General features: G+C 37.0%; 1 protein-coding gene across 3 annotated transcripts in view; it reads left to right on the forward strand.

Annotated features, from left to right (window-relative positions):
- Nucleotides 1-13,663, forward strand: part of foxo6.S (forkhead box O6 S homeolog) — a 43,748-nt gene extending 30,085 nt beyond the window's left edge. For 2 of the 3 annotated variants that reach the window (XM_018247964.2, XM_018247965.2), the window contains exon 4: nt 9,938-13,663. In XM_018247964.2, coding sequence (XP_018103453.1) covers nt 9,938-11,314 — 1,377 coding nt within the window. In that variant the 3' untranslated portion in view covers nt 11,315-13,663. 3 annotated transcript variants of the gene reach the window in all.
- Nucleotides 13,664-20,708: the final 7,045 nt, after the last annotated feature.

A 20,708-nucleotide genomic window follows, 5' to 3' on the forward strand; every position in this document is an offset into this window, starting at 1 on the left:
TGTTATATTAAAATACTTTCTGTTTTGTGCTGTTACTAGTACTAAAGGTTGATATGTTCTACACGTATTATGATTTATACATCTTAATAAAAATAAAACGCACTTCATATTTTTCTTCAATCTCTTCTCCATTATTATTTCTTTGAGTTAGTGGGGGATCAAATGCAGTGACCTCTACAGGTAAGATTTGTGATACTGCTTGTGCAAAGAATTAAAAATAGAGTATTTATAGTGCACTAATAGGGTTATGTAATACAAAGTCACCCCAGTTTAAAAACAAACATCTTATTGGTTGCTATGTGTTACTGAGCCTGGGCAAACTCAGTGCTTAGTTTTATTAACTACTAGTGTAAGCATGACAGTGGAAGAAACATAAAAAATATTAGTCTGTGTATGGAGCACCCAGGCACATGCTGTAATATGATTGAAAAAGTACCTCCAACATGACAAAGCTTTTCATGTCGCCAGCTGCTTCCCTGTGCATTTAAGAACTGTAATGACAGCTGGATACATTTTACTTTAGCTCCTTCTATTAGTAGGTACCCAAAAATTGGTTACCATACTGTGCAGCAAGGGTTAACCCAATCCCCTTTGATACAGTAAAAAGTGGACAGTAGAATTGGCTGCTTTTTAAATTGAAAGGCTGTCGGAATTGTCGCTCATAAAAAGTCTGGATTTCTTTGTTTACATTATAGCTTATTTATTTTGATGAAGGTTCCAAATGCTTTGACATGGTTTTTTAAATACCAAACGTCTAGTAATTGTACCATGTACTGATCAGAACTCATGCTGTAGGGATTTCTGGAGTATTCTATAATGTAGAAATACCCAGTCTAGGAATTGTATCATATTCTAGGCAGAATCCTTGTTGATGATTTCTGGAGTGATAATCTGTGGGAAAGGAGAAGTCAAGAATATTCAGTGGTTACAGTATTTACTGGCCAAATTAATGCAAGCTTATTTGAACAGTTTTGAATGCTCATAAAAGCTTGCATGTAGAAGTTCCATTCTATACACTTAACAGTGTTTACTGGTAAAACTATCCACTCATGCCCTCTACATAACCATGTTGTAAGTGGTAACTAGATATTTTAAAAAGGCCATAGGTATACACTAGTCTACTAAGAGGCTTTCTTTTCTGGTATCCTGTGACTGTTAGTTCTAGAATTTATCTCAATATTTTCTGCTACAAATTCCGATCAAATTGCCATAATAAATTAAAAAAATAATTGGGACTTCTCCCATTGACTTACTGTATATGCAACCTCGACAGGTCACAGATGCTGGATTTTCAGATTCTGACTTTTCCATCCCCAGGGTTTAATAAATTCCCGAAAAATTTGTGATTTTTAAAAAGTCTGATTTTTCATGATTTTTGCATTCAGAGTTTAGTAAATAACCCCCTTAGGGTAAGGTCAATGATCAAGACAGCATCTTATTGTGGTTGGCTTTTATCTGATTTCGCTGAAATCAAATCGAATGGAAGTGTTATAAAAGAGGAAATAACCATTTAAAATAAATCATTATATGAAATCTGCACTAATGTTACCGAAAAATGACTCAATACAACCATGTAAAAATTATTATATTGGAGGTAACTCTTTAAAATGACAGCCTTACATCAAGGGATTTGTCCTCCTACATTTTAGGGAATGCATGTAATGTAGGGCTAGATATATTTCAACATAGCCCTAAACATTGTTATATGTGTGCCTTAATGGGCCGTCCACAGAGGCTATTTTCTACTCTCACTGAATGGCTGTCTGGACAGAAAATGTTGCAGTATCAAAGTATGTATGAATGCAGCATAAAGGGAATCTAAGTGTAGTAGTGTGTTGGTTGCTGTAGTTTCACAACTTCCCAAACTTACTATGGCGTGTGTTTAAGGTTGGGTACTTACAAACGTTTTATACTTTAAATCACATTCATCAGAAAAGTCAGGATGGAATTTTCAGTGCTTCCTCCATGCTGTTAAGAGATGTAGAGTGCAGAGAATAGTTAAAAAAAACCTTTTATTACGTGTATATAAGAAACATCAATTTCACTCACATTTGAGAAGTTTTAAAAAGGCACATCAAATCCCCTCTTTCCCTCTAGTCTCTGTGTTACTGCATAGGTTGGTATTGGGGTTTCGGCTTCGCCCCGCGTTGCCTCCACATGCTGTAACACTCCTCCGCTTCCAGCGCGGCCTGTCGGACTAGTAACAAATAACCTAACGCTGTAATGGCGATACAGAGCTCAGCACAACTACAGAAAATTTAGTTTATGGATGCTTTTCCATGCAGGCATTTGGTATTACCACATGCGGAAGGGAAAAGGTCCAAACTCATTTACTTCTCTTCAGATATACGCTTCTTTGGGCCATGAGGGAGATCAGATTAGACAATACTAATTTGGCCTGTGATCAGATTACAATATAGAAAATAAGTTGTGTATAGCTACCTTTAGCTAATAACTCATAGCTGAAAAATGCAGGTATTTTGGATAATATGGCTCATTCTACCACAGACATTGCAGGCATTGTATTATGCTTCCTCCTAACTTTATTCCATTGCATGATTCACATCCGGAATGTCTAGCCTGCAGATCATCTAGCGCAGTGATCCCCAACCAGTAGCTCTTGAGCAACATGTTGCTCTCCAACCCCTTGGATGTTGGCCTCAAAGCAGGTGCTTATTTTTGAATTCCAGGCTTGGAGGCAAGTTTTAGTTGCACAAAAAACAGTTGTACTGCCAAACAGAGCCTCAATGTAGGTTGACAATCCACATAGGGGCTACTAAATGGCCAATCACAGCCCCTATTTGGCACCCCAAGAACATTTTTCATGCTTGTGTTGCTCCCCAACTCCTTTTACTTCTGAATGTTGCTCACGGGTTCAAAAGGTTTGGGATCCCTGATCTAGCGTATAGTATTTCTGCCCAGTTTGATTTGTAACTACCCTTTAAAGGAGAAGCAAACCCAAAAGTTAAAAAACCCCTACCCAGACAAAAAAACCCTACACAGACCCCCCCCTTCCTCCTCCCCCCAAACTAAAAGTTACCAAGGGGAAATGGCTCTGTCTTTAGGTACCCCTCCATGCAGATTCTGTCCAGCGGAGTTCACAGACGCCATCTTCTTTTCTTTTGTAATCTTCGGAATGAGACCAGCAGAGCGGCGCATGCACAGCTGGAGCAATTTTTTATTTCACAATAACTGTGCATGCGGCGAAACTCACGACAATTGCCGAAGCGACACTCTCATTCTAAAGATTATGGAAGCGGCTGAACTCCGATGCCTGAATCTGCACCAAGGGGTAAGTAAATAGTTAGGGGCATTTGCCCAGGGTAACACTTAGGCTGGGGGAGGAGGAAGGGTGGTCTATGTAGGGTAGGGGGGTAGGGTTTTTTTAACTTTTGGGTTTGCTTTTCCTTTAAACTCATTTAATTTATTTTCATTTTTTGCATGTGCAACTTTTCAGTGTAGGTAAAAAAAGTGGCTACAGTTTAGGGTTATCAGCAAAAGCCTTGAATATGCCTTGGTCAAAAATGTTTGCCAGGGACTTTTTTGCATATATATTTTATATGTGTTGAAGGGACTTTTGCATATAAATATTTTATATGTGTTGCTCAATTCGAAAACCAGATACATGCAAACTGCTTAATATCTGCATTCTCTGTAGAGATTGTATTGCTGATACCTGTGGTCACTAGTGATTGGCGAATCTGTGGCGTTTCAATTCGCAGAAAAATTAGCAAAATGGTGAAAAATTAGAAACGCATTGAAGTCAATGGGCTTCAAAATAATTTTGATGCACGGCAATTTTGATGCATTATTTTTTTGTTGCAGCAGATTTTGTGCCGGAAAATGCTGCAGTTTCGCAAATTTATTTGCGGGCGACGAAACACAGAAATCCAGCACAAATCCATGCCTGGCTTATTTATTACCGTTCACTTATATTCCTTTCTGTCAGATCTAATATGGCCTCTGAGACTGCTGCATAAGGTAACCACATCATGACAGCAGTAGCAAACAGCATTTACATACTTTATGTTGGACCAATAATCAGGTAACCTGCAGTCATGTAGCATTCCATGATGGTTTTAAAAGGGATGAGGTAGTAACTCTGCTACTGCTTGTTCAAATGCATTTCACCTTGATTGCATATAAAAGTGTACATACAGCTGTTGTAATATATACTGAACTTTCTACTTGTTTTCCACACAATTTTTTTTATAATCTTATTTACAATGCTTCCGCTGTTTCTTCCTAACATGTTGCTTATCAGGTGAATACTATAATGCTGAGCTGCCGGAATCATCAGCATCCTTTGCTATCCCATGTATTTAAATGTACAATTGTTAAAATAAATCTGTCTTGTTCCTATACAGGATCTTTGTCGATTCATACGTTTTGCAGTGGATGACTTTTTTCATTTAATCTTCCACATTTAATCCATTTATTATGTTCATTCTAAACCTTTTATAATGAAAATTCCAATCAGTCAAAGCTTTATCCATTTGAAGCATCTTCAACATAATGATTGTTATAGCACCAGGAATGCCAGAAAGTGATGTTATATCTCCAGATAAAATGCAATGTTGGTTAATGTACATTTTATGGGGCATGGTAACCAATCAGCAATTAGATTTAAACAGTCACCTACTTGTTAGATAACAAAAGCTGATTGCTTGATATGGGCAACATATCCTATGATCTCTGGAGACATTTACCTCCAATGTTAGTAAACATGCCCCTTTGTCTATTTTGCAGAAGTTACATGAGCAACAGCTGCAACTTGTATGGAACTATCTATTCTAAATTATACTTATTTTATGGTGAACTTCTAATTAAGCCTATTCTATCCAACCATCTCTGCACCAATAGCCTCATTTGAACTTTTAATTCTGCACAAAAACTTGCATTATTTTGCTAATTAATAGAACTAATAAATAGTATTGCTTGATTCCCAACTTTCTCCCACATAAACTTATAACTTATAACATAGACAGACAAGCGTTGGCTCTCCAGCTGCTGGAAAAAACACCCCACATCCATTTTATCTGTTCCACAAACAGATTCTGAAAGGTTTAATTCTAAAATAGGTGGTGATGTCTCTAGTGAACTCTACTTGGTTGTTTAATGTGCATATGCTTTTCACATAAAATAATAAAAAAAGTATATTTCATATTGATATCTGATCTGTTATTAATATATATTTTATTCTTTTTACCAGGGATGTTGGAATATTTATTCTAATTTACAGTACTATGCTGTCATTTCCTTAGCATTTACATATAACCATTCTACTCATGCCGATCATTACTGTTGACCTTGGCCAAACATTTTTTAAATGTGTTTTGAATGGTTTCCCTACTTCAAGCGAATTCAACAGGCAAAAAAATAAAACAAAAACTACCTGTGCAGGGTGAACTATTTTTAGAGTACATTTAAGCTTTGCTGTGCTTAATAACATTATAATTAAAAATTATTTGTCAGTTAAGACAAACAATTTTGATATTTAGGGCTCTTACGAGCGTTTTTAGCTGCACTTCCCTGCATTACGGTTTCATGTGTTCAGCTGTAGGGGAGCGCAGCTAAAAATGCTGGTCTGTAAGAACCGTTACAGTTTCTTAAAAAATAGTGCTCTGCCAGTATAACCTCTGCTTCCAAAGCAAGCATAGGTGATGTTTTGTGCAAAAAGAGGAAACACTGGATATTTTTGTTTTTCGTGTGTGTGTGTGTATGCTCATCTATATGTAGATGCTTGATAAAGGGTGTCACCCCGAAACGTTGCACGTCTGCACAAGAAATAAAAGCAAGGGGAAACCCTGCATTTCACTTGCCTCGAGTGCCAGAGTTTTTCTCGTTCATCTATATGTAGCCAATGTTAATGTAAGTAAGATTAGAACCAGCCTATAACTATAGCCAAATATATTTCTCACATTTTCTATAAATTTCTATAGCATTTAATAAAAATGAATAAAACCAGAAGAGTTGTTTTCTTTAAACCTAAGACATTTGTATTTGCCACCACTGCAAATATTTTTATTGGCTTCCAAGGGTTCACATGCATTCAGTACCCTTATGTGGTGGAATAAATATAATATACATATTTAATTCAGAAGTTTGGACAAGATCCAAGATATTGCGTGTAGCTTGTTTAGTTCTTAGAAAAACAACTAGCAGCCACTGTGAGGGAGCTTAAGCCTCTGCACATAAGAAAATTCCATAGACATAGAAATATAACAAAAATCCATCCTTATGAGAAATTGAATTTCCAATTAAAGCAATGCAAATAGTTCTTCACAGGGAATCTGTGGAATACCCTGCAAGGTGATGTTGTAATGGAAGACTTCATTAATTCCTTCAATAACTTCTTGGACTAGAAAAATATTCAGGAATATAGAAATGTCAAGATCTATAGATGTGTATCTATATTAATACATATATATAATATGCACGTAAAGCTAAAGCTATAGCAAGCTCTACCTGTCCTGCATTTTAATTTCTTACATTATTATAAGATGGAACATCTTTCTATTTAGAGGTATTTTTTAATGGTATGATTAAATGACTTTCTGCTGCGTGTCTTCAAATTCTTTGTACCCTGCAATTTTTAGGTGTAATTGTGTAGTAGGTTTCCTTAAAATTAATTTTTATTATGATAAACTTTTATTTTTTGTTGTTGAATTATTAGCCATCTCATACTACAATGCTTCAGCGTGAAACTAAAGTTAATTTTAACAGCCCACTGAAAGTAAATTTTAAGGTTAGCTGCCCCAAGTTATTAGGCTCAGAAAAACACTATCGTCAAATTATAGTTGCTGTAGACATGTGACTGTCTCTCCTCCTCTTTGTAAAACATCAGTCCTAACTTGCTTTGTGGAAGAGTCTTAAGCTAAAATTGTTTTACAAAGAGTTATGTAGCCTACTGACTGGCCACAAGGCCACCAGTGGCTTAAGATTTGACACCTTATAAGCATAGTAGTTGGTTCTCTTTCTTCTTTTTTATCAGATATGTTCTCTGAATCTAAAAAACAAGAGGCACTTGCTGGAGGCATTGTTATTGCAAGTCTCCATACACCTTGCTACAAACAACTTCCTAACATTACTCATAGAAGTGGGGTTTTCTACTGATATCTCAAAGGACCAATTATCTACTGAGCTATATGTCAATAATGTGTTTATAATACAGGTCCCATCATTGTAGTTGAATGTGTCACAAGCATGATTCCTAGCATAGGTAGAAAACACTTTGATTTGTGGAAATTCCTATTTTTCTGTAATAATAAAACAGTACCTTATACTTGATCTAAACTAAGGGGCAGATTTATCATGGGTCGAAGTGAATTCGAGGGAATTTTTGAAGTTAAAAAGTTCGAAAGCCAAAGTAATTTTTTGGATACTTCGACCATCGCATAGGATACTACGACTTCGAATTCAATTCAAAGTAAAATAGTTTGAATATTCGACCATTCGATAATCAAAGTACTGTCTCTTTAAAAAAACTTCGACTTCAATACTTTGCCAAATTAAACTTGCCGAAGTGCTATGTTAGCCTATGGGGACCTTCTAGAGCAGTTTTCTAAGTTTTTTGAAGTTGAAGAAAAATCATTCGATCCATCTCTGAAATCCTTTGAATCGTTCGACTGCAAATGGCCAAATTCAATGAAAAAAACCTTCGATATTCGAAGTCGAAGTAATTCAATTCGATGGTCGAATTTCGAAGTATTTTCAACTTCGGAATTCGACCCTTGATAAATCTGCCCCTAAGATATAATTAATCCTTTATGGTGGCAAAAGCAGCATACTGGGTTTATTTAATGGTTAAATGTTTTTCTAGTAGACTTAAGATATGAAGATCCAAATTATGGAAAGATCCATTATCCGGAAAACCCCACATCCCTAGCATTCTGGATAACAGGTTCCATACTTGTGTACGTTTCACCATATTGAAATAAGACATTTTCTAAATATAATCAATTAAAATTCTCAACTGTTCTGAAATAATCAAATTACACTTTCCTCTCCCACTCTTTATTTTCTCTTCATGCAGGAGTTGGGAGCCAGATTTTGAATATTGAATTTTCATGATAGTTTCCCTTTAAATTTCTTATGTTCTACACTGGGCTGACACTTCTTTCCTCTGAAAAAACACACCTGCCCACAGAGACAGTTTAATAATATATTTGACTTTAGCTGTACCACAGGGTTTTCTAGAATAATGAAAGAAGATGTCAGCAAAGGACTCTGATGAAGGGAACCCAACCTTTTTAGAGAGTGTTGACACTGGGTAGAACATAGAACATAAGCATAACCATATGTTAGTCACTGGGGGCACATAACAAAATTAGACCCACCCAGTGATTTTTAGCTTCATTTGTCAACCCTGAACATCACAAATCTGGCCCTTTATGCCACTGTGTTGCCCTTTAGATGTCAAGCCCTGTCTCTTGTTTGGTTTTTGCCATAGGCAGAGAAAAAAGGTAGCAACCCAGCAATCCCAACAGAATGAAACACTATCTCATAGAAAAAAATAAGGCTGTTTAGTTCTAATTCTTCAGAAATGCTAGAATTTGTTTTGGTGGGGTTCTAGTTGTTGGAGATAATTTGTAGAGAATTTTTATTTCACTCTTTCGTACAGCCATAATATTGTCTATGAAACCATAATATATGACCGTGATTTTTCTAATTATACTGCTGCATTCAACATCACACCACATGTTCAGATAGAAATAAAACTTTAACAATGATGACCTTTAATACAGAAAACGAGATACATATGCCGACAGATACAAATGGAGGCTGTGCACTCTTTGTCTGACTAGTAAAATGAATATGAGGTATGTGCAGGTGGCAATGTCACTTTCTTCTGCCACTAAGTGGCTATATTTTTAATCTCAAGATGAAACTGTGTGTAATATTTTATCTTTCAGTGCTGGTCCCTTTTGATCTAACCGCATCGTATGTTGCCAGTAAACATGCACTGCAGGATAGAGTAAAAGACAACCCAGAAACAAAGGATCTTTGGTGTTCACGTGATAATACTTTTTTTTCATGAAGTTAGTATGAAAATGGTTATGGGGCATCTGTATGTAACAAAAATTATTGTAATTCCTCTTGTGTCAAAGGGCTGTTGTGCAAATTTTCACAACAGTTGCTCTCTATCAATTAAGTGGAACTCATAATGCAAGAAATGAAATGAAATGTAATTCTAAGCAAATTTCCAAAATACATATTTTTGTATTCAAAAATGCATTTATTAAATATTAAAAATATATATATATATATTAAAAAGATATTTGTAATTGATACTGAAATCAGTATTTGCCCCTTAATATTCTGTGCACTGCTTATGGGCAGCTGTATGTTCCATGGGGCTCCCAGCCATGGTAAGGGACACAACCATTATTTCTCATGAGCTTTAGTTGCTCACCATTTTCGGCCAATGGCATTCTTGAGCATTTATTTGTAAGGAGGCCCATCTGTAACTACTCCTTAAGCATTAGACAGGATTTTTTCCCCCCTATGTGGCAGTGAGGGAAACGGTTCCAACGGGCTGCTCAAACGGGTATAACCATTTGCTGTGTAGCTGATCTATGTCTTTAAAGTATCAAAATAGACCAGTGGTTCCTGCACTGTGGGGCTTGCTCTCCTGAGGGAATTTGGAGCAGTGCAGGGGGGCTGAGCCTAAAGGCTGAATGACAATTTGCATTCATAAATATAACTTTGGGGTGAATATATTTGCTGGAATATATTCTTGGAACCATGGTTGGATGACTAATATATATTAGTATTATTATATAATAATATAATATTTTCCTTTGTCTTTGACCTTCTAGGAGAAGTTAAACTACTGATGTAGACATTGTATAGAAAATAGCATTATAACGTAGAGGGGGGTATGCTTGCTTTGTATGTTTATTCTTCTAACCCGCTTAATTCTTTTTATTTTCAGAACTCCATTCGACATAACCTTTCTCTCCACACACGCTTTATTCGGGTGCAAAATGAGGGAACAGGAAAGAGTTCCTGGTGGATGCTTAATCCAGAAGGTGGTAAGACTGGTAAAACACCCAGGCGGAGGGCAGCTTCCATGGACAATGCCAATGGAAAATTCATTAGAATGAAAGGCAAGGCTGGGAAGAAGAAGCAGCAGGTGCAGTCAGCCCCTGAACGGACAGTGGAGGGCAGTCCCTCGTCTCAGCATGCCAAGTGGTCTGAGAGTCCATCTTCCCATACCAGTGATGATTTTGAAGTCTGGGCTGAATTCCACAGCAGGAGCAATCCTGCGACAGGTAACATGAGTGGGGGACTTTCACCCATAATAGCTAATGATGAGCCTGATGACTTGGAAGATGATGATGTGACCCCCTCTTCACCTCTTATGTACCCAAGCCCCTCCAGTGCCCTATCACCCAGCAATCGCTGCTCAGTGGAAATGCCAAGGTTGGCAGAGCTGACTGGCACAATTGGACTAGGTGATGGTTTAGCTGACCATCTTTTGGATGAGCTTCAGGATAGCTACCCTGTAGGCTCTGGTGCTGCTCTTCGTCATAGGAGTACTGGATTCTCTTTTTCCACAAAGTGCCCAACACTGAGCCCCCCTTCTGGGGCTTATTGTGGCTCCATCTACAGTCAGCCAGCCATGGCTATGATGAGAAGGTTGCCAATGCAGACAATCCAGGAAAACAAGCAAGCTGCTTATCCTCCAGGAAACACCTACAGGAATTCCTCAGTCCAGGATTTTCTCTCCGCTATGTCCTATGTTCACAAAGAGAGTTTAGGGCAAAGTGATCCTGGGTTGACAAATGTGCTTGGCACACAGCGCAGTCACAGACAGAACATTGGTATGTTAGGAAATTGTGACTCTGGACTAATGCCATATTCTACTGGCCTACTGAAGAGTCAAATCTTATATCACCAATCAACACTAAACCACCACTGCTCTGTTAACAACAGTGCCTTAATCAGTGGAAGTGGAATGGTGAACAACTCTGAATCCTGTAGCTTGGTTTCTGCCCAGCATCACACCTATTTCAGCAGCCAGTCTGGAAATGGAAGTCTGATGGAAGGGCCCTACCAAGCAACTTACCATCATCATCATCATCATCACCACCATCCCCAGTTATACAACCAAGACAGATTCCCTACAGACCTAGATTTAGACATGTTTAATGGGACTTTGGAGTGTGATGTAGAATCCATCATTCTTAATGACTTCATGGACAATGATGAGATGGATTTTAATTTTGACTCATCACTGCCACCTCAAGGTGGGTATAACATGGCGGTTAATTCGCAGCCAGCCAATCAGAGTTGGGTACAAGGATAAACTTGAACCAGTATATATGTGTAGGGCGTTTTTGCACTGGTAATTGGTTTTGAGATATCTCCCTAAACTCCGTAAGATACCTGGACAATGATAAGCCTGCATACTAAGCTGTTAGGTTACTGTATATATCTACTTTTTTCAAACACCTGTCCTTATTCTAAAAGTGTTTTATAAGAACAAATGCTAGACCTATCTCTTTTGGGATAAAGAGGTTTGGTGCTGCCTGCTTTTGACAATTAATTTGATCAGGCAGTGCCCAGTTCTCATTCAATCATGTAAATGCATTTGCCACAAAGGATCAAATGTTCATTAACTGGTATGGTGTCTCACAAAAGGGAAGCTCTAATCAAAAAGTCTTCATTGTAAAAAGAGGTTACTGTCTTACTCCATAAGTAGATAATCATTTGATATTGTAAAACAGGCCACACTTTAAATATTGTCTTTTTTTTATAGAGTATAAATATGGTAGGTCTTCCTTTAGGTTGAAATTTAAATTCTAAATTCTAAAAAAAACGTTGGAAGCTTTTTGAAGTGACTTTTCAGCCATTCTTGTTTAGATTTTGTGTTTTCTGAGACTCCTTAATTTTAACCACCCTTTTTTTGAATACATTATGTAGAATCTTACGCCTACACATTATCATTCTCTTTTTTTTACAAGACCCAATCATTTTTCAGTTTTATATTAATCAATTACTTAACTAAAGAAACAATAATACCCTGTTATCCCAGAAGACTTAGTGCTTAGTAAGTCCTAAAATGTACAGACCTATCCACAGTCTGTAAACTATGAGTCCATGTAAGCTAATTCTCTCTGGTAAGAAAGCCTCTATATTTTCTTACCATGTATTCTGCAATTTTTATGTATTTGCAAAACAACTTATTGAATGGAGCAGACAAAGAGAATAGATGCATTTTCCCATATGTAATATTTAGAGTTATTTTAGATGTGGCCTCACTCACTATGAAACAATGTACTAGTCAACGTTGCAGGGCATTTACCAAAATCATCAGTTGATGACTATAAGCTAATTTTAATCTAGAATATTGGTAAGTAAAAGTAAGATTTATATGGCTTAATACAAATCTTTCATTTAGCAAAATAATATTTTTAACAAAAAAATAAATTGAATATCATAAAACGTAAGCACAACATTTCCAGTAAGCACCTACCTTTTTTAAAGTTCCACCTAGTACTATATACCTGAACTGAGTATATACAAACAACTTTCTATAATATGATTCGAAAATTAACATGCAGCTTGTTCAAACAAAATTGGTGAACATAAACCTACGATTTTAAAACATCAATTAACTTTGGTGGGGGGGCACATTGTTTATGGCATTATTGTTTAATGCAAACCCTGTTAAATGTAACACTGTTCTTAGGTCACTTTTCTCTCCATTGGGATAAATCTTTTAAAAGTTGCAGTCATAAGTGCAGCTGACAATCTAATGTAGTAAACAGTGATTCAGTATCCCATGGCCCCTTTGTGTCTGCACCAAGCTGCAGTTGGATAACATAGGCAGACTGCGCTAATCACTACACCTACATCATTCTGTGGGTTACCCTTTCCCTGCAAATTTCAAATGTTGCTGTTTACATGTGTGTGTGATTTTATTTCATATGCAGAATTTAATATATACAGAACTGTGTACATACAGAAGATATATTGTGAATTTATTTTATTTGTATATTTTCTTTTATGTTCTACGCACTCATGACATTTTATCCTCATGTTTTAAAGGACTGTTCGTTTTTATTAATGACCTCCATAGAAAATGATGAAGGCTGTGCTGTTATGGCAGTGTAGGGGAAGGGAGAACAATTACATATACCCTCCAGCATTGTGCAGTCAACAAATATGACTAATCCATGAAATAAATAGACTTGAAATGTTATTTTTTTACACAATTTAATAATTTCTTGTTGTGGATGTAATATGGAGGAATTGCAGTTTTGGGGATGATGGTTATTGAGTTGGAAACTACAAGGCTAACTCCTATTGTGCCTTATTGCACCTGGAAAGGCCATGTAGTATGTAACAAGTTTCAAAAATGCCTTCTGTAACTGAACATGCGCTCTGTATCTATACATTGACAACAAACTCTTGACTCTGTATAATGAAGCTGAGCATCAAAACACTGCTAATAAAATAACTATAATGTGTGATGATGCTCAGGGTCGCTACACAGAACGTTCTTGTACCTGTTATCCTCCTCACTGCGGTGTAAAGCGATTGTAATGTTTTTGAAAGTGTTGTCATAGTGCGTGGATTTTCAGATGTAACATAAAGCTGTGTATACTGACTGTACAGAATATTTTCAGGAATTAAACTGTTTTAAATATTATAACTGTGGCATTTGATATTAATATTAAACTACTCCACAACTATAAGAGGGGAATCCAGGCAGTGAGACAGTATACGGTGACTGCATTCTGCTCCCTAATATGTTTGTATATATCTTATATAAAATGTCTGTGTATATATCGTATATATATTTATATAGCACTGCTTGTTTATGCAGTGCTGTACATTCAAGAAATACACAGTAAACCAATAGGGAAAAGTTGAACTTGATAAAAAGTTGTCTTTTTAACTTTGGGCACAAAAAACAGGGGAAGGGGATCTATAATAAAGGGACAAAAGCAAGTCGGTATGTGGCAGGGATCAGGGTTTAGAGACATATGCCCTGCAGTTATTAAAATCAGGAGAAGATAAAGAAAGTTTTATATAGCATGTGAGAGCTGGAATATAGATGGGAGTCAGAAAAATATATGATGGCAGTCAGTGCGTGTATCAACCTTCAGAACACTGAGCAGACAAGCAGAACAAAGAAGGGATTTGCAGTGTCGAGCGTACGGAGGGGGGTGGGGGGCCCGGCTGCGCGTCCTGCGCCAGGGCCCACCCCCCTCTAGTTACGTTTCTGGGGATTTGGATATTATTTGCAGCTTTGGAGATCACTTTCACCTACTCAGGAACAAGTCCATATAAAAGGGACCACACTGGTACAGCTTCTTCTAAACTCTAGTATTTTATACATGTAACATACATTTTGAACTCCATTACCTAATTTATGTTAAGGTTTTGAAAAGGCTTATAAGGGCACAGCAGTCTGCAGTGGTTCCTCGAGTTCTGAGCAAGGCATCAAATCACATCATCTCTAGCTAGCACACAAGTGTAATGTTATCAGCATTATACTCCCCAAGACTTTTATGGATCATTGAAGCATTGGGAGGAGAAGCCTTGTGGTGACACAATGCAGTCATTGCTAAAAATGTTGTATTAGTACAGTATAGGAACAAACCCCTAAACACTTCTGCCATAGTTACAGCTATGTATGGTGTCCACCTAACATATGCACATTAAAATCACTGAAAATGTTATTAGGTTTTTGCCATCTGCAGATCATCTCAACATTTATAAAACACTCCCAGAACCTCAGAATCACAGACTGTCCATTTTGACTGCCCTTTCTTTGGTTCAGCTCATAGAGGCTAGGGAAGTCCATCAATTTTAGTGTTTTACATTGATGATTTAAATCCAGTCAGCAAGATTAGCTGTGCATTTACTACTCTCCAAAAGGCAGGTAAGTCAGTGATATGATTCCTTTCCCTTTTATCCATCCGAGTCATGATTGAACCTAAATTGTTCTTCATTCCAAGCCTTCCTTTGTTTGTTGTCTTCAGACTTGAGAATAAACATAAATATTCCATTTCTACTAGCCTACCTGTGGGTGTAATATATCCACAATATGCATGTGCACATTATATATGCCTACAAAGGGAATTGTAAAATTAAGAGAGTAATAATTAGCTAGGACATAAAAGACAAGAAGCTAAGGAAGAGAAAAGCACATGAAAATATAAAAGAGGAATACTCAGGTAATGAGAATGGATATATACAATATATATATATATATATATATATATATATATATATATATATATATATATATATATCTTATTGTGCTACAGCTTTAATAGGTTTCAGAAGTACAAACCATTTGGTTCTGCATAATATGATCTAAACAATGTACACATGGATTCTAACATGTTTTTAAAACTAGAACAATCACACTTTATTCACTTAGATAACTCATCTGGAGTATACCCATCCTTGTATGTTTTGAGCTTTGCAAGGGACCAGTTATATTCAAGCTTATATTTCACCCTTTTAAAAACCATTTAATGCTTTCTCTCAGCTGTACCTCGTGTTAAATTCCAGCTATAATGTTTAACTGTACAACGTACACCCTCAGTAATATTACATCAAAGGTGTGGAATTGAAAGTGGAAAATTGTGCTTTCCTTGCTCTATCGCATGAGGCTCTACCTTGATTTGAAAGCAGTGTTACTACTGAAAGGGAAAGCCTCCTGGAGCACTGAGCTTCTGCAACAGCTAAATTCATGAAGATAAAGAAGTGCAGGTGCTGCCCATTCTCTTACCTGTTTGGGGGAGAAAAATGTGCCTTTAAGCAAGAATTAACTTTATGATGAATATGATGTCTGTATAGTCATTTTCTTTTTTAATGCATGTTTAGTAATGTAATGTTATACAGTTGCGTTCAGAATAATAACATTGGGGCTCATTTATAAACAGAGGGCAAATTGGCACATGGGCAGTAACCCATAGCAACCAGTGATTAGCATTGTTCAGGCAGCTGCAGGTTGAGCACTGAAAGCAATCATTTGATTGGTTGCCTTGGGTTACTGCCCAGGTGCAAATGTGCCCATTGTTTATACAGCAAATTAGCTCCATGTGTTTAAAAAAGTGAATAAAGCTCAAAATCCTTATAATAGCTTTTATTTCCAAAGAACACACAAATGCATTGGGAACACTGCACATTCTATTCCAAATCAATATATGAAGAAAAATGTATGAAATGTGTGTTATTTATTTACAGAAAGTGAAGAAAGGGGAATATTAGGCTGTTCCAAAAATAGCAGTGTCTGAATTCTTCTTTATAAACTCACACATTCACTGTATAAACTAAAAAATGTTTCAAGGTTTCGCTTTCCTTTGAATCACTGAACTAATATTTAGTTGTATAACCAGTGTTTCTGAGACCTGCTGCACATCTGTGTTACATGGAGTCAACCAACTTCTGGCACCTGTTACATTCCACAATTCTTCTGCATTTCTTGGTTTTGCCTCAAAAACAGCATTTCTGATGTCACCCCACAAGTTTTCTATTGGATTAAGGTCCTGGGATTGGGTTGACCACTCCATAACGTCAATCTTGTTGGTCTGGAACCAAGATGTTGCTCATTTACTGGTGTGTTTGGGGTCTTTTTCTTGTTGACACCCCCATTTCAAGGGCATTTCCTCTTCGGCATAAGGAACATGACATATTCAAGTATTTTGATGTATTGAAACTGATCCATGATCCCTGGTATGAGATAAATAGGCCCAACACCATAGTGTGAGAAACATCCGCATATCATGATGCTTGTGCCACCATGCCTCACTGTCTTCACAGTGTACTGCGCCTTGTTTGGGGGTCGTCTGACAAACTGTCTGCAGCCCCTAGACCCCAAAACAACAATCTTGCTTTCATCAGTCCACAAAATGTTGCTCCATTTCACTTTAGGCCAGTCAAAGTGTTCTTTGCAAATTGCAACCTCTTCACATAGGTGTCTTCTAATTGTAACAGTACTGACAGGTAACTTTTGACCTTCTTTGTTTTGGTTGCCATTTTAAAGCAGTTGAGATCATTTTAACTCAGTAGTCTATAATTTTCTGAACTTCTTGTGCACTTCTTGTCCCCTCTCCAATTAAGTATGCTGTTCTGAACCATGTTTGGAATGACCCATTTTACTCAGATAGACAAATGCACTATAACCAGCATGCACAACGTTTGCTGCCTTCCTTCCTTTAATAAGGGCTGTAATTGATACCTGTCTTTTCCTTCACCTACTAGTAAATTATTTCCATGTAGAAATATAATTTCTAACAGACAAGGGAAAGTGGTGCTCACAGCTTTCCCTTGTTTGTCATAGTTTATACAGGAGCTGTGGCCAGCTCCATGTTTTAGCTCCCACACTATACTGCTATAGTCAGGTGATCTCACTGGTGGCCAATAAAAACTAACTTATTTGGCAATGAAAGACTCGGTTTATTCCTTTGAGTGGGATCTACAACACTTGCACTGTAGAAATATGTTACTCCAACAAACTGTCCAGTGGGCGTATCATCACCATGTTTCTCAGGTAGTACTAGGGTTGCCACCTGGCCGGTATTTTACCAGCCTGGCCGGTAAAAATGATTGTTGATCCCAATGTTATTAATAGAGAAAAAAGATAAATATATAGGAAGGCCGGTATTTTTTTCCAGAAAAGGTGGCAACCCTAGGTAGTACAGAGAAGTAAATTTTGAACTAAAACTATAAGTCAAATATGAAAGCACAATTATTTTTTTGCTTAGCAAGAAAAGAGAATGGATGTAACTACGCAAATTCACTAAGATGCGGATTTTACTGAACGTTATCTCTTGCACCAGACTTGTCATCACCACCTCAGACCAGGCGAAGTGCAATAGAGTAGATAGGACTTCCTCAAAAAATAGTTGAATATTTTTCTAAGTCCCAAAAAACGCTACTGTCTTTTCCTTTTTACAGGATGATAGGCTGAAAAATAGCGGAATTGTTTTTTGAGATAAGCTTCCACCTTACATTTCCTAACATATGGCACATCAACTATACACTGGCAATATAACAACTTTATTTTATTTTATTAAGGTTTCCCGGACTTGTGTAGTGTAATGTATTTTCTGCAACATATACGTCCATTGAACTTTAACTTCCCGCCGTATGCAAATTAGGCAACGCTAGCGCAACTTTGATTCGATTGGCGCAGTAACACTAGTGCAACTTCGCCAGCGTTCAGCACCCTGGACGCAACTTCGGATTTTCGCGAATTAGCGTTGTCCTGGCGAATCTATGCCTGTGAAGTGTTTTGCTGTGAACGAAGCCGTCGCTGGCGGATTTTCAGAGGTTAGTGAATTTGCCCCTAAGATGGCACTGGATCCCTGATGGCTAACTATTCACGTAAATGCTCTGCGTTGTAAGTTGAAATGTGTTCTTTACCGTGTGATCACAGTGTATTTAAAGACTGTTACACATTGGCCAATCACCATTCTATTAGCCTTGATACTAATACAGAATCACAGAGAATGAAATAATTATATAACATATATATATATATATATATATATGTATATATATATATATATATATATATATATATATATATATTTATATATATAATATGAAACACTGGAAGTAATTCTGCATGAGATTCAGGTATTTCTGAACGTTTTCTATGCTTCTGATTGCTATGGTAATATATGACAATTAACTGCACCCACTCTAACCTGTGCCGGTGACAACCTGATCTTTTGGCCTATGCTCCAAGTAGGTTAGTTATTAACAGTGGAACACCAACCATGGTATATCCATCTTCAATTTCACCAATGTAACTAGGGAACTACCAACATTATAGAGAGATCCATTCATGCTTCCAGTTTGCTGGCCACACTCCTAATGCTGTCATAATTTGCCATCCAGATTGTTATAGGTTTATATCACAATTGGAGTCTGTGGGTGATGATAAGAATGGTTTTTAGAGGGACAATGGCTGCTCAGGCAAGGTTACAAGCAAGATTAAATGCTTATATTTTTATATATTTTTGTAGAACTAAAACAAAAAGCAAATAATTACTTTTTGATCTCGAAAGATTTCCCTTACATACCTATAGCAGTATAGTTAAATATAAATATTACTTTCAGCTTAAAACACATATAATAATGCTAAAAATTAAAAGGAATGCTGAACTCACTTAGCATTTAGCCTGATGTCCTAAATGGGCTTTTGAGATAAACTATGATTCATGGTTTTTCTGGCTATGGCCATTAGGAAAAACTGAATAAATACAAGCAGGTGTTTGTATTATCTTCCAGGGCCAAGAGACTTAAGACTAAATGGGAAGTATGGGATCCGTTATCCTGAAATCCGTTATCCAGAAAGCTCCAAATTATGGAAAGTTTGTCTCCTATAAACTCCATTTTATCCAGATTTTTAAAAAATTTTTTGGTTTTTCCTCTGTAATTATAAAACATTACCTTCTACTTGATCCAAACTAAGATGTAATTAATTCTTATTGGAAGCAAAACCAGCCTATTTATTTTAATGTTTACATGATTTTCTAGTAGATTTAAGGTATAACATGGCGAAATTATGGAAAGATTTACCAAACACTTTCGGCAGGTGTAGCGTCAGAAGACGAAGGGGCACGCCCCCGAAACGTTACATCATGTGACTTTAATAAAATTGCAGGGGATCTCCACGCTACACTTGCCGAAAGTGTTTGGTAAATCTTTATTGCATTACTTTGGGAGAGGTGCCGACCCTCCAACCAACACAAGCCAAGACTGAATTGGAGCGGCTGGGGGAACAGGAAGCTTCATTAATACGAAATTACAGAAAGATCCATTATCCAGAAAATCTCAGGTGCTGAGGATTCTGGATAACAGGTCCAATGCCTGTACTGCCAAATTCTCACAGCACATTAAGGGAAAACATGTACCAACGTGCAAATTCCAAATTGGACGTATATTATCTTATTGCTATATGGTTCACACTGTTATTGAAAAAGTTAAGGACCCTTCAAACCTTTTTTTTTTTAAAGCCTTAACTGTATTTTCTTTGTTGAAACATTATGAATAAGAACTACAGACTGTCTTCTCATAATTACTGTGTTTCAGATCTTAGAGAGTAATGTGGTCCTTTAAGGCATATTATTTCTTTGTTTATTAATTAAGTGAAAATAGCCCCCATCTGTGATCAGCTTGCAGGGTCTGATTCCCGTTTAATCACACAGCTCCATCTGGTAATGTGCAGATTCTTCCTCCACAGAAGCCCATATGCTCTGAGGATTCATGCTCCAGGAATTGGGGCAACACATTATCAGGGTGCATATGAGTGATAAAGTAATGAGAGGGGGAGACAGCAATAAATTCTTCACCCAGAAGCAGACAGACTCAATGACACCCCAGGCTAATTTTATTATATGTAGTATATCTCATGTATACTATAATGCTATGTAAGGAGAATAGTTAACAACTTATCTGAAATCTAATTTCTTTAGTATGGAAACTATAGAAAAACTTAAAATGTAGTCTCAGGTGAATCCTCCTGCAATGTATCCAGCCTCAAAATGCTTATACAAATGCCACTTTTTAACTGTTCCCCTAAAGTCTTTTGTCTCCTGTCTCTATCTAGAGACACATGCAGACATATGTATTCTTGTTCTTGTTTATGTTTCTCTCTCTGCCTCCTTCAGGTTTCTGTTTCTGTGTGTAAGGAAGCCCCAGACTATTAATTCTTGTATTGTCTG

The sequence above is a fragment of the Xenopus laevis genome, chromosome 2S (genome assembly GCF_017654675.1).
Source record: "Xenopus laevis strain J_2021 chromosome 2S, Xenopus_laevis_v10.1, whole genome shotgun sequence".
NCBI classification, from domain to species: Eukaryota; Metazoa; Chordata; class Amphibia; order Anura; family Pipidae; genus Xenopus; species Xenopus laevis.